Genomic DNA, 11,527 nt, shown 5'->3' with positions numbered 1-11,527 from the left:
TCAATTGCTGTTTTGAACTTCTCCAGTTGTTTTCTAAGCCATTTTCGGTGCGTTTTGAAGTCTGCTTTGAGCCATTGCCCTGCTGTATGACCCATGACCTCTGATAAAAACGACACAATCCGACACTGGTACCCCAAATTCTTTCGTTAGTCTCAAAAATTCCTGGCGCCAATCACACAATCACGACATCCGGTATGCAAGTTCTGAACCTAAGTGAACCTCCCTCCACCATGTTTCATCACACGGACAGCGGTCCTGTCTTTGAGGCCTCGTTGAATTTTTGATAAACTGTACCGTGATTTCAAGTGCTGCAAAGGTTCTTTTAAAATGTTCTGTAAATCAAGCTCAGTATCTGAAACATGGAGGCAGCAGTGCTTTTGCCCATGACTGTACTAACGTTGGAAATATCAGTCTTGGATTCCACGTGGAAGTTGAACATCTCTGCAGTTCAAAAAGCATCAGACTGTCTTCACTTTCCGTGAAGAACCTGAAGAGGGAGCTGCTGACCACCCGGCAAACTGCTGCCCTCTGGCCGTAGCTAAAGAGTACTACGGCAGGACATTCGCATGTAAATCACTATTATAGAAGCTTTATCAATCAATTTTAAGATTTTCACAAATGTATATGCCTTTCCAAAACTGAACATACAATACATAAGCATGGCAAAGATTCAAAAATTTCCTCCCGTGTAACTTATAACATTGACAGGAACATTTTGGTCCGACCTTAATCATTTTTCAAATTTGGATGCAGCTGTTCTTTTTATTGTACCAAATTGCGTTATCTTGATCAAAGTAATTCAAATGTTCACGAAAAAAGGCACACAAGTTGTTTTGCAGTATTTTTTTAAAGCGGTCATTTTCTCCTCTGCTTGTTTCCGTACAACATCTTATGAAGACGGACCCATTTCCTTTACCCACAATACACCCCTCTTATTCCGTCCTTCCGACTTCCGCCTCAGCAACTTACCGCTGTGAGTGTGATTTTCTGCAAAATACATTTCAGTAATCTGCTTCCATCCTGCGTTTAAAACACAAGAACGTACATACGTAGATTGTAGCTGTGTATATAAGTATCGTATTACTTTGCGGAGATGAATTTGATTGCGCTGAATTGATGTTAAAAGAACTTTTAAAGCGATGATTTGTAGCTGTTGCTTGACCGAGCGCTTTGGCGCTATGTGTTCACTGTGGTGGTGTATGTTGCTTCCAGAACTGACACGCTAAGCAAATATCATGGTGATTTAATTTCAACTTAATTCATTAACAGATGGCCCCAACCAAGAAAGGTGAAAAAAAGAAAGGACGTTCTGCCATCAACGAGGTGGTTACCAGAGAGTACACCATCAATGTCCACAAGCGTATCCATGGCGTGTGAGTGCAACGTGAAAATGCATGTTTTAAAAACTATATAGAATAAATATGTTGGTGGTTATTTATTGTCTTTTTTCCCCCCTTTATCCAGGGGTTTCAAGAAGAGGGCTCCCCGTGCCATCAAAGAAATCCGCAGGTTTGCAATGAAGGAGATGGGAACCCCTGATGTCCGTATTGACACTCGCCTTAACAAGGCAGTGTGGAGCAAGGGGGTCAGGTGAGAAATCTTCTATTGTGTTCTTTATCTGAATGTTGTTTTCATCAGGTAGAATTAAGTCAAATTTATCTATATAGCCCTTAATCTCAAAAACATCTTCAAGGGTTTCACAAGGCCACAGTTGACAAATATTCTTGGTATACAGTAGTCCCTCGTTTATCGCCGATAATTGGTTCCAAAAACCACCCGTGATAAGTGAAATCCGCAAAGTACGGTCACCAACAAGAAGTAATGGGCAGGCTAACAAGTTAGCGGAAAGATGCTAATTCACGAACGAACATTTGGAGCAATACTACATTGTCCTGAAGGTTAGACACGTTTCCTCAATTTAGGTTTTATTTTGACTTTTAAATGTAGTGAAGCCGCGACAAACGAAACGCGAAGTGGCGAGGGATTGCTGTATGTCCAGAACAACATTTTGGAAAGAAGGCTGAGTAGTTGCATGTTTTTCTTTTTTTTTTTTTTTGTGCAGGAACGTTCCATACAGGATACGCGTTCGACTGTCCAGGAAACGTAACGAGGATGAGGATTCCCCCAACAAACTGTACACCCTGGTTACATACGTTCCAGTCACGACATGCAAAGGTGAGCAAGCCTTTTTGTTCATCTACCCATCGTTGGAGCTGACAGTTTAATCGCTGCGCTTGTCATCTCTCCTACAGGTTTGCAGACAGTCAATGTTGATGAAAACTAAAGAGTGGAATCAACCTCAATAAAAGGTGTTCTTGTTTGGGCTACATGACATTTATTTTCTTCTGCACCCAAGTCCTGAATATGGTCACTGTTTTGAAATTTAAAATATTCCTTGAGAATAGGTGTCATTTCCTAATAAATGCATAGGAATGTTCTTACTCTGCACATGAATTATAATACACAAAATTATTGTTAAGAGTCAGGAAATGACTTTTTGTCGTCCAGACAGTTACGCATGTCATTCCAATTCAGGAAGAAAAACATTAGGCCAACTCACATATTGTACAAGCGCAAGTGAGCTCCACCTCGTGAATAGTTGATTACAGTAGCTTTATTTTTCCTTTTTAATATCATTTTTGTTAATTTTGCACAAGATCCAGCTTTCAACAACAATTGAATAATAAAAAAAAAACGTCGTTTTGGTCGTCCAGAGAGTCCTGCATGTCATTCCAATTCAGGAAGAAAAATATTAGGCCAACTCGCATAATATATTATACAAGACGTGGTGCGACTGAGCGATGTATGCCACCTCGTGGTGAATAGTAATATTACAACTTAAAATGATACAATGGACCCATCGCTTGATAGGGACAACCGCTTATATTAACTTACATTTTATTTTCTATGAAAAAAGATTTTCGACTAAAACAAAAATGAAAATCATTGATACCCCCCTCACAAAAATAAAATAAATTAAAAAAAAATGAAAACGAAGAAAATGTCTCCCAAAATTATTTTAATATTAACTAAGGGAGTTGGTATGTTGGTGCTTGGCTGGTACTTTAAATATTTAAATTACAAATTATTCAGCATGTCCGTTTAATAGAAGCTCAGGTGTTCGATATCCAAATAAGTGAAAGTCCCCCTGGTAGCGTTTATATAAGCGTCTGAGGTCGCGCTTGCTGATACCCGACAAATAGCGCTCCACTACGCTCTTGTTGTAGTGTGCAATACCAGGAAAGATGAGCTGCTCAATGCCCGCATCCCTCAAAATGAGGTCGGCATCTTGCTTCAATGTTTCCAGGTGCCCTATGACGTCATATCGGATATCACACGGGGCGCATAGTTCCACGTAGGACGCCCAGTGGGCGACATGGTGGCCAAACCTCCAGTCCAGGGACTTCCGGCCAACCTCATCCACCAGGTATTGAACAAACTCATCAAAGTGTAAACCATATTCATTGCGATAAGGAAAGTATTTGCGATATTTGCGGACGATGGCAGGTCCGATGGTGTACTTGAACCAAGGCTCAGAAGGTTTGGTAAACAGGAACTTGTCCTCAAATGTGGAAATGAGACGCTCAAATGGATCCCTCACGATGAAAAACTTGAAGTCATTTTTTAATCTGTTGAACACAGCACATGTTTATGAATGATATTTCAAAGTTCTCCACGTGTAGCCATCTTGAGCAAGTTTTGAATGACGGGCAAGTTTTAGCATTTGCTGCTCTTACATTTTCTTGACGTCCAAAATCTACACTGACAATTGTAAGGAGAAGAAAAAAAGAACAATTTGGCTAACTGTTAGCTTATCTGGCAGCAGTGTTGTGGTTTTTTATTTTTCTAACACTCAACTCGTTGACTATTTGGTGTTAGTGTCAGCTCAAGGGAGCATCTTAATTGACTCATGTCATTTCATATGATAAACACTGAAGATGAAATTTATTTACGATATTTTTTCTGATATTTTGTAATCCACCATTTGTAGACGTCTGGGTCAAACTGTCTTGGTTATCTGGAACAAATACGTTGACTCACCTGTGTGTGATTTCCTCTGACGTCAGTGAAGAGAGGCGGGGCAGGCTGGTCTCATTATGGACAACGTCCTCTGGGACCTCCTCCATACTGGAATAGGCTCCTGCCAACGACAGCACATTCTGGAGGCCTCTCATTGAAAAAAGATTGTGCTTTAAATAGCTGTCACTGTAACAATTGATAATCATTGGAGAAGAGCTGGTGCAGTAATTTGGTGTTTGCTGTGTCTCGAGATCTGGGAGCCATCAGAGATGACATCCACTTCTCCCTTGCTTAACATGAAATTTAACTCAAGGTGGTCTTGGTGGAGCTGAAGCTCACAAATGAGATTAAACTTCCAAGTCATGAGGTTTTTTATATTCTGCTCCTGGCCTCCTTTTCCTTCTTCAAATGAGCAATTTCTTTCTCAACATTGGCCCAACATCTTGTCGAGTTGCGGTTCACTTTTCTTCTAACCCAGAAGCAGAAATCTCCATCTTGACTTCCTAGTAGGCTGCTATGACAGGACTTCCAAAAATGGGCACACTTGGCAAAAAAAGAAAAACTAATCGGAACTGGCACTTTTTACCGTGAAAGTTACCCACATAATAATTGGTGTTAATGCTCAATATAATCTCCCACAATTAACTGTTAGACTGACCACAATGATGTCACGCAGTACTGCTTACCACTTAGAACAAGGAGAAATTTCTTCCATTCATCGTTGGCCCCATCAGGTGTCTGACAAAACAATATGCTGTGTCGCTCCAACACAAAGATGTTGTCTAAGGCCATGTTGGAGACGTGGGTGTCATTCCAAAGTTTCTTGCTCTTACACATGTCGGAGAGCCACTGAGTCCTCTGGTCAACAACCATCTTCCAATCTGCTCCTGCGGACTCAAACATAACAAAGAATGGCAATTGCCTTTCATTTCAGTATTTGTGTGCCATTATTGTCACTGTCACTAGAGTGGACCTAAGAAGGCGAACTTGACAAAATATACTTCATTTACATTCATTGTGTTCTGTTTGCCTGTACACTAAGACATAAAACTAAAGAATAAATAAAAGTACCGTATTTTCTGGACTACAAAGTGCTCCTGAGTATTAGTTGTACAAGCCATAATAAAATGCATAATAAAGAAGAAAAAAAACATACAAGTCGCACCGGAGTATAAGTCGCATTTTTAGGGGAAATTTATTTGATAAAACCCAACACCAAAAACAGACATGTCATCTTGAAAGGCAATTTAAAATAAAAATAGAATAGGCAACAACTGGCAACAGCTATGCTAACGTTACATAAACACAAACAAGGAACTGAGAACGTGCCTGACGTAACATATTAAGAGTTATTCAAATAACTATACCATAAACAACACCCTAACAAGTTTATTAAGCCATTTGCGTCATTCCAAATCATTAAATCCAATGAAATCTTCATCCTCTGTGTCAATTATAAACAACTCCGCTAACCCCAGAAGTAGAAAATGCAGTGCTTCCTCTTCTATGTGGCTTACGTCAGACTCATCGTCAGTTGCAGTTCCAATTGTTCCACAGGCCTAGAGCGCCCTCATGTGGTTTAGTGTGAAAATAACATGTGAAGTGATATAATGTGTTAATAATTTCACACGTGAGTCGCTCCTGAGTATAAGTCGCACCCCCGGCCAAACTATAAAAAAAAAAAAAATGCCACTTGTAGTCCAGAAAATACGGTACTCTTTTTTTTAGGAGTTGTATGTTCACTTTCTAAATGCAATGCTCAAACCATCCATGCTTTTCTTAAGGAGTGCCGCGGGTGGATCCTATACCGTCTGGCTTCAGGCAGTAGGCGGGGACACCCTTAACCGGTTGCCAGCTAATCGCAAGACACATATAGACGAACAACAAATCGCGCTCACCCTCGGGCAATTTCGGAGTAGTCAATCGGCCTACCAAGCAAGTTTTGGGGTCGCGGGAGGGAACCAGAGGAAACCCATGCAGGTACAAGGACAACATGTAAACTCCTTGAACCAACAAGTGCGGACATGCCAATCAGTCAAATTAGTCAAATCTACCTGGTCAAATGAATGGTCTTGGATGATGATCTCAATTTCTAAGGAAAAACACAAAGAAAGGAGGGCAGACAGTTGGCAATTGTGGATTGGAATTCCTTTTCAAATGAAAAGGTCACTCACCTTTTGCATCTCTGAGGCGAATGAGCTTATCAAGCACTGTGAGGAGGATCAGCACCCAGACACAAGCCAACAAGATTCGCCAGCGGAACTGCATTGTTGAATTTTCTGGAATAAGCTTAATAGTGCGGAGAACAAAATTGTTGTCATAAAGCCTCTGGATTTTTTTGAAATAACAGTCAACACGTGGATTGGGACCCAAAAAGACTCTTTTAGTGTGGGTTGCAAAAAGGTAGTTAAAAAAAACGACTTGTTTGTAGTCTGGTTGTTTTCATAACAGTCCTGAAGTTCCAACATAAAACATACAATAAGATTGGGTAAGTGTTCCTCTTATGCTCCTTTGTAATTTGTTGCAACTTTAGATTCATAAAATGTCCATATTTTATGTAAAAAAAAAAAATTCACCATATAAACATTACTACAGTAAAAAACGTCAATTTTTTTTACTAACTTTTTTACTTAACTTGAGCAAATAAAAAAAAAAAAAAAAGCATGGACTTAATGTCACGATCCGGTTTTGAGTTGCTTTAGAATTTTGTTTGTTTTACTTGAGGCCTCAGGGATAATATCTGTCTCGTCAAGTGAAAGTCAGAGTTGAAAACTAAATGTAAGAACTTTACGCAGAAGACATGGAAAAAAATGAATATATTTTACCTGGAAAAAAGCTTTACCGTCGACTTGTCAGAGTAAACTGAGCATCACAGGCTGATATAACAGAATAATGGTGGCAGGCCTATATGATAGAATAAAGGTGACGAATAAAAGAAAAAAGCATAACAGGCCAGCGACTGGATAAGCGACCAGTCACAACATAGTGTTACCCAATCAGCTCCCTCCAATTCTCTCTTGTCCAGGTCCTCCTTGTCTCAATAGTTTGTCTGGAACAGAGTCATTTGTGTGTGTCGTGTTGTGTTGAGATTGTCGAGCGCCGTCACACACAGATCAAAGTCGTTGATGCATGAATTCCCCCCCCCCCCCGCCCTTTTTTTTTTAATCTGCGCGGGCCTGTAAAATGAACGTCGACCACCATGATGGACAAGGCCAAATAACGAGATGCAACAAAAGGACAGCATATTAGCATTTTACCTTCAGTTGTCTTGAGTTATTTCTCCCAGCGTAGAGTGAGACGGACGAAAGCAACGCCGCATGTCGTTAATGAGAAAGATCAGGGAAAACTTGTTCAACAGGATGACTCAAGTGATAGGACAGACGGCGCTCCTGAAAATATCAGCAGCACTTTTCATCGGCATAAAACTTGCAACTAAAGAGGGTGTTATGCAGGAGACATTTTGTTGCTGTGTTGTGATTAGCATCAGTTATATAATTTACATTTCCCAGCACACAGATTTTATAAAGTAGCTAATGTTGAAGCCAATTTTCTTTTTAGCAATTATGATTCAATTCCCCTTCTACTAACATTTATTTTTCTATACAGGTTCAAGGCTCAGCGTTTGAATCTTGGCTCAGACCTCCAGCAATTGGCTGGAACCGATCTCAGGATGTTCCTCACTTTTTTGCCAAAGTTCAGCCATGATTCTAATGAGGACAAGCACTATACGCGTTAGTTGTGTTTTTATTCTTCTGGCACAGAGAAAAACAAAAGCACACCAGTAGAGCGGCTCACCACCTGTATTGAATCCTTCATTTTTACACGCCACCTCTAATCATCCCAAAAACCTTGGCCAGGTCCTTGTAACTAGCAGCTGAAAGTAAATGAAGGAAGCTTTTGCAACCAGAAGAGTGACACCATCATAGAGCAGGAAAGTTTTACACGCATCAGTATTTCAATAATGATCTGTCTCTTTGCTTCTTCACTTTATTACCATTCAATCACAATCCTTCAAGTGTACAAAAAACTGTATAAAAGTTAATTTTGATAGCTATGCACAGACCTTCCCATCCATACAGTGTCGAGAAACTATCTTCTCAGTGCTACAAAACGACAATCGGTTGCATTTGTTGTAATCGATAAGTGACACGTACTTCATTTGTTAGCGACAAATGTCGTTATAGCGACGTCAACCGTGTGAGAGTCAGTTGAGTAAAAAGTCAGGTTTTGAGTATCCGAATAAGTGAAAGTCCCCCTGGAAGCGTGCGTACAGGTGCTTGATGTCTCGTTTGCTTATTCCTGAGAAGTAGCGCGTAATTTTTGTCTTGTTATAACGTGTGATGCCAGGAGGGATGGCCGGGTAGGACACCAAGTGCTCGATGCCCGCTCGACTCAGGATGTAGGCGGCGTCCCGCTCCAGTGTCTCGTGATGGCCTATGACGTCGTAGTGGATGTCGCACGGTGCGCACAAATCCGTATAGGTCATCCAGTGAATGATGTGATCGCCAAACTGATGATCCAAGCGGCGCCGGCCTTCCACGTCCCCCAGGTAACGTACAAAATCCTCAAAGTGCAAGCCGGACACCGTTTGGTCACTGTCCCGGTGGCTTCTGCGGTACTTGCGAATGATGACGGGAGCGATGTCGTGACGATACCAAGGCTCAAAACGGGGGTTCTTTATAAATTTGTCATTGAAGGCAGAGATGAGGCGCTCAAATGGATCTCTCACGATGAAAAACTTGAAATAAGTCTTGAACCTGCAAATCACAAGTTATCGAGTGAATATTCTCCAGGATGCAAAACGTGTATTAAGAAGTGAACCCCACGAGAAAATTCCCATGGTGGTAGCAAATCTTGGATCATAATGTTCCTCCATTTTGGGGTAAAATATGTTTTTGATATGTATCAAACAAATGTCATTGTGACTGACCTGTGTGTAATTTCCTGCGGCGTCAGCGATGAGAGGCGAGGCAGCCCGTTCTTCTCATGGTCATGGACGAGGTTCTCTGGAATCTCTTCCACGCCCGAAAAAGCTCCTACCAATGACAACGATAACACAAAAAGTCAGATGACGAGTTGACGCGTAATTCAAAGCATACCCGACATACCGTTGAGGGTGATTAAGACCTTCTTCCACTGTGTGTTTCCTACTTTAGGTGTCTGGCAGAACAAGATCTTGTGCTTGTCACAGACGAAGATGCGGTCCAGGACAAACTTGCTGATGGGGATGTGAGTCAAATTCTCGAGGCTTCTGTTTTTACATCCAACGGAGAGCAGTTGTAGCCGCTTCTCAACAATGGAGTCCCACTCGTGCATCTTGGAAGCGGCTGAGGACTGAGCCCACATCTGAAAACGCACGCACAAAGTAAGTCATAATAAACAAGACATTAGTCATGGGCTCGCCTTGTTTTGCTGACTACCTGATCTGGATCCTGCAAAACCGGGTTTTCTGCAGGGGACAGGGTAACCTTTCCTGTTTGTCCCGACACAGTCAAGTTTTGACTACCAACTCGCTCCTCATATTCTGTAACATATCAATGAGGGTGCTTTTACGCACACACATGATACACACATTATGCCTGGAAGAACCCACCTTCGACACTTCTGTGGCCAATCAACTTGGTCGCAAACATAAGGATGAGCAGCACCCAGCCGCAAGCCCCGAGGAACATCCAGCGGTGCCGCATCGCTGCATCAGCCCGCGGCCAAAGAAGCTCTCTGGGCGTCGCTGCCTTTTGACAGCTAATTCGGGCTATAGCTGTTCTGCGCAAATAAACATTGTGGACGAACCGACGAGGCCCGCTCGGTTTAATGCCGAAACGTCTCCATTCACGATCCAATTGGCGTTCTTGTCAGTGCCCAGAGAATGACAACACTAGCCTAGCTGTTAGCTCCCCCTAAAAAAAAAAAATTAGCCGTGGAGCCAGGAGCAGTACAGTAGCTCCAGGTCTGCGCCCCGAAAGTTTGCCACACACGGCTGTTGGAACAGCATCTTTTGTTTATGGAAGGCGTGATGGTGTCAATAGCCAACCAACTGGTAAAACAGCACGGACTGGCCGGAATAATTGCTTCTCATTAGTACTGAATACATCTCGAAGTCAGTCAGCATACCACGTTACATGGAAATCGGTGCAGTAGTTTATCGTAAAAAAGGCTTAGTTTCATCTTTTCTGCTGGTTACGTCAAGTGTTCCGATATTGGCCGGATGTTTGATATTCGCTCATAGCCTCTGTGTTAGGGACCAGCCACAAATTTCTTATTCCAGGGTGATCTATGTGGGATAAATTGACATCAATTATGATTTTGCTCGTATTTTTTTAAGTGCTTCTACTTCCATATTTTCCCATCGTTTCTCATTGCACAAACTTTAACGTATTTCAAAACACAGCTGCAACTTTTAGTTCACATATGTGAAGTGACTGAGAAACGATGTCAATTGAAGATGTCCTACTTTATGAGCGGTTATTGAACGCAACTCAAGTCGACCTCGAGTACAGCAGGGGCGGGGTTTTTTGGTGAACCGGCCAGGCAAGCGTAATTTTTGTGTTTTCTGTTTTGCAGCGTTTGGCTATGTGCAGAATTTTATACATCCAACTTTTTTTGTTATGCGTTTTTTTTTTTTTTTTTAGTTTGTGTGTGCTTGTCTTTTTTGTTTGCATCATTCCTGAATTTGCAGCGTTCGGTCGTTTGCAGCGCGTATTAGTAATATTCCCGTCTCCCCAGTTCCAATCTGAGTGGTCTTGAGTTTGACACTTTTTATTGATTGCTTTGACCTGTTTGAAGAAACTGGGAACCTCTCAGTATTTATCATCACCATCTCAGCAGAGCAGCAGTCACGTCATGCAAATATGTTAACCCATTCTCATTCTTATTATTTAAATAAGAACAATGTAAATGTGAAACGTTGAATATGCAATTAGAAATAAATGGTGAATTTTGGGTTGAAAATTTGTCAATTTAGGGAAACCTGTAAATATTTGGGATGGGGGGAAAAAATGGAAGCACCCCAAGCGTGAATTTTATGGAATACGTACGTTGAAGTTCGTAACAGATAGAACCCCCAAAACGTCCGAGGAATACCAATGATCAAGTTAAAAGTGTGAAGGCCATCAGCCTTCACACAATAAAGCTATGTCCCATGCGGGCCTTAGAGAACGACTGCATACAATGAGCATCACTTCTGAGGTGGCTCGCTTGCCACACCCTTGTCGACCAATATTGACAATGAAGTCTTTGTGCGCGTGACCACAAGCGTGCGGATGGACTGCGCTGCGTGTAGTGGCTGGCAGCTCCGGTGTTATGTGGGCTAAAAAATATTGGTAATAATCTACTTGTTTATGCTTTATAGAGAGAGAGAGAGAGGCCCAGTTGTCCACTGAGTATTCGGAGTGGATCTGCTCTGCCGCTAGTGCGGCTCTCTTAAAATTGCGGCAAGCTAACCGGCAAAAACAAAAAATAAATAAATAAAATCAACGGAAATTGGCCGCACATACTTTCAGTGTAGAAT

At 41.7% G+C, this 11,527-nt stretch overlaps 3 protein-coding genes across 7 annotated transcripts; 1 reads left to right on the top strand and 2 right to left on the bottom strand.

Annotated features, from left to right (window-relative positions):
- The first annotated feature begins 841 nt into the window (after positions 1-841).
- On the top strand, positions 842-2,327 carry rpl31 (ribosomal protein L31). The gene is made up of 5 exons (XM_049753944.2): positions 842-973; positions 1,270-1,373; positions 1,465-1,590; positions 2,063-2,175; positions 2,253-2,327. Exons 2-5 carry the CDS (start codon positions 1,270-1,272, stop codon positions 2,282-2,284), a joined length of 375 nt encoding a protein of 124 aa, XP_049609901.1. The 5' UTR covers positions 842-973; the 3' UTR covers positions 2,285-2,327.
- Positions 2,328-2,596: 269 nt separating this feature from the next.
- LOC125988587 (carbohydrate sulfotransferase 10) lies at positions 2,597-7,403 on the bottom strand. 5 transcript variants are annotated; one of them, XM_049753939.2, is made up of 8 exons: positions 7,278-7,403; positions 7,013-7,069; positions 6,846-6,924; positions 6,195-6,309; positions 6,075-6,112; positions 4,707-4,914; positions 4,042-4,141; positions 2,597-3,629 (listed from the first exon to the last, which is right to left on the bottom strand). In XM_049753939.2, the coding sequence occupies exons 4-8, from the start codon at positions 6,286-6,288 to the stop codon at positions 3,086-3,088; spliced, it is 984 nt and encodes a 327-aa protein (XP_049609896.1). In that variant the 5' UTR covers positions 6,289-6,309; positions 6,846-6,924; positions 7,013-7,069; positions 7,278-7,403; the 3' UTR covers positions 2,597-3,085. The 5 variants fall into 5 exon arrangements, with proteins under 5 accessions (XP_049609896.1, XP_049609898.1, XP_049609895.1 ...); XM_049753941.2 differs by lacking the exons at positions 6,846-6,924; positions 7,013-7,069 and having other exon boundaries at positions 7,278-7,388; XM_049753938.2 differs by lacking the exon at positions 7,278-7,403 and having other exon boundaries at positions 6,846-7,185.
- Positions 7,404-7,993: 590 nt separating this feature from the next.
- chst10 (carbohydrate sulfotransferase 10) lies at positions 7,994-10,230 on the bottom strand. Its single transcript, XM_049753937.2, has 5 exons — positions 9,614-10,230; positions 9,441-9,544; positions 9,129-9,366; positions 8,951-9,056; positions 7,994-8,777 (listed from the first exon to the last, which is right to left on the bottom strand). Exons 1-5 carry the CDS (start codon positions 9,705-9,707, stop codon positions 8,225-8,227), a joined length of 1,095 nt encoding a protein of 364 aa, XP_049609894.1. The 5' UTR covers positions 9,708-10,230; the 3' UTR covers positions 7,994-8,224.
- Positions 10,231-11,527: the final 1,297 nt, after the last annotated feature.

Source organism: Syngnathus scovelli, chromosome 2 (genome assembly GCF_024217435.2).
Source record: "Syngnathus scovelli strain Florida chromosome 2, RoL_Ssco_1.2, whole genome shotgun sequence".
Taxonomy (NCBI): Eukaryota; Metazoa; Chordata; class Actinopteri; order Syngnathiformes; family Syngnathidae; genus Syngnathus; species Syngnathus scovelli.
This window is presented reverse-complemented; position numbering and strand designations above follow the sequence as displayed.

Bases quoted from the DNA above. Each gene is read 5' to 3' on its own strand.
- rpl31 (XM_049753944.2), top strand. From the start codon at position 1,270: ATGGCCCCAACCAAGAAAGGTGAAAAAAAGAAAGGACGTTCTGCCATC. The intron at 1,374-1,464 runs GTGAGTGCAACG...CCCTTTATCCAG, and splicing joins CACAAGCGTATCCATGGCGT to GGGTTTCAAGAAGAGGGCTC. The intron at 2,176-2,252 runs GTGAGCAAGCCT...TCTCTCCTACAG, and splicing joins TCCAGTCACGACATGCAAAG to GTTTGCAGACAGTCAATGTT.
- LOC125988587 (XM_049753939.2), bottom strand. From the start codon at position 6,288: ATGCAGTTCCGCTGGCGAATCTTGTTGGCTTGTGTCTGGGTGCTGATC. The intron at 4,142-4,706 runs GTAAGCAGTACT...TGTCGTTGGCAG, and splicing joins ATTTCTCCTTGTTCTAAGTG to GAGCCTATTCCAGTATGGAG. The intron at 3,630-4,041 runs GTGAGTCAACGT...TGTGTTCAACAG, and splicing joins TCAGAGGAAATCACACACAG to ATTAAAAAATGACTTCAAGT.
- chst10 (XM_049753937.2), bottom strand. From the start codon at position 9,707: ATGCGGCACCGCTGGATGTTCCTCGGGGCTTGCGGCTGGGTGCTGCTC. The intron at 9,057-9,128 runs GTATGTCGGGTA...TGTCATTGGTAG, and splicing joins GGTCTTAATCACCCTCAACG to GAGCTTTTTCGGGCGTGGAA. The intron at 8,778-8,950 runs GTCAGTCACAAT...TGTGATTTGCAG, and splicing joins CCGCAGGAAATTACACACAG to GTTCAAGACTTATTTCAAGT.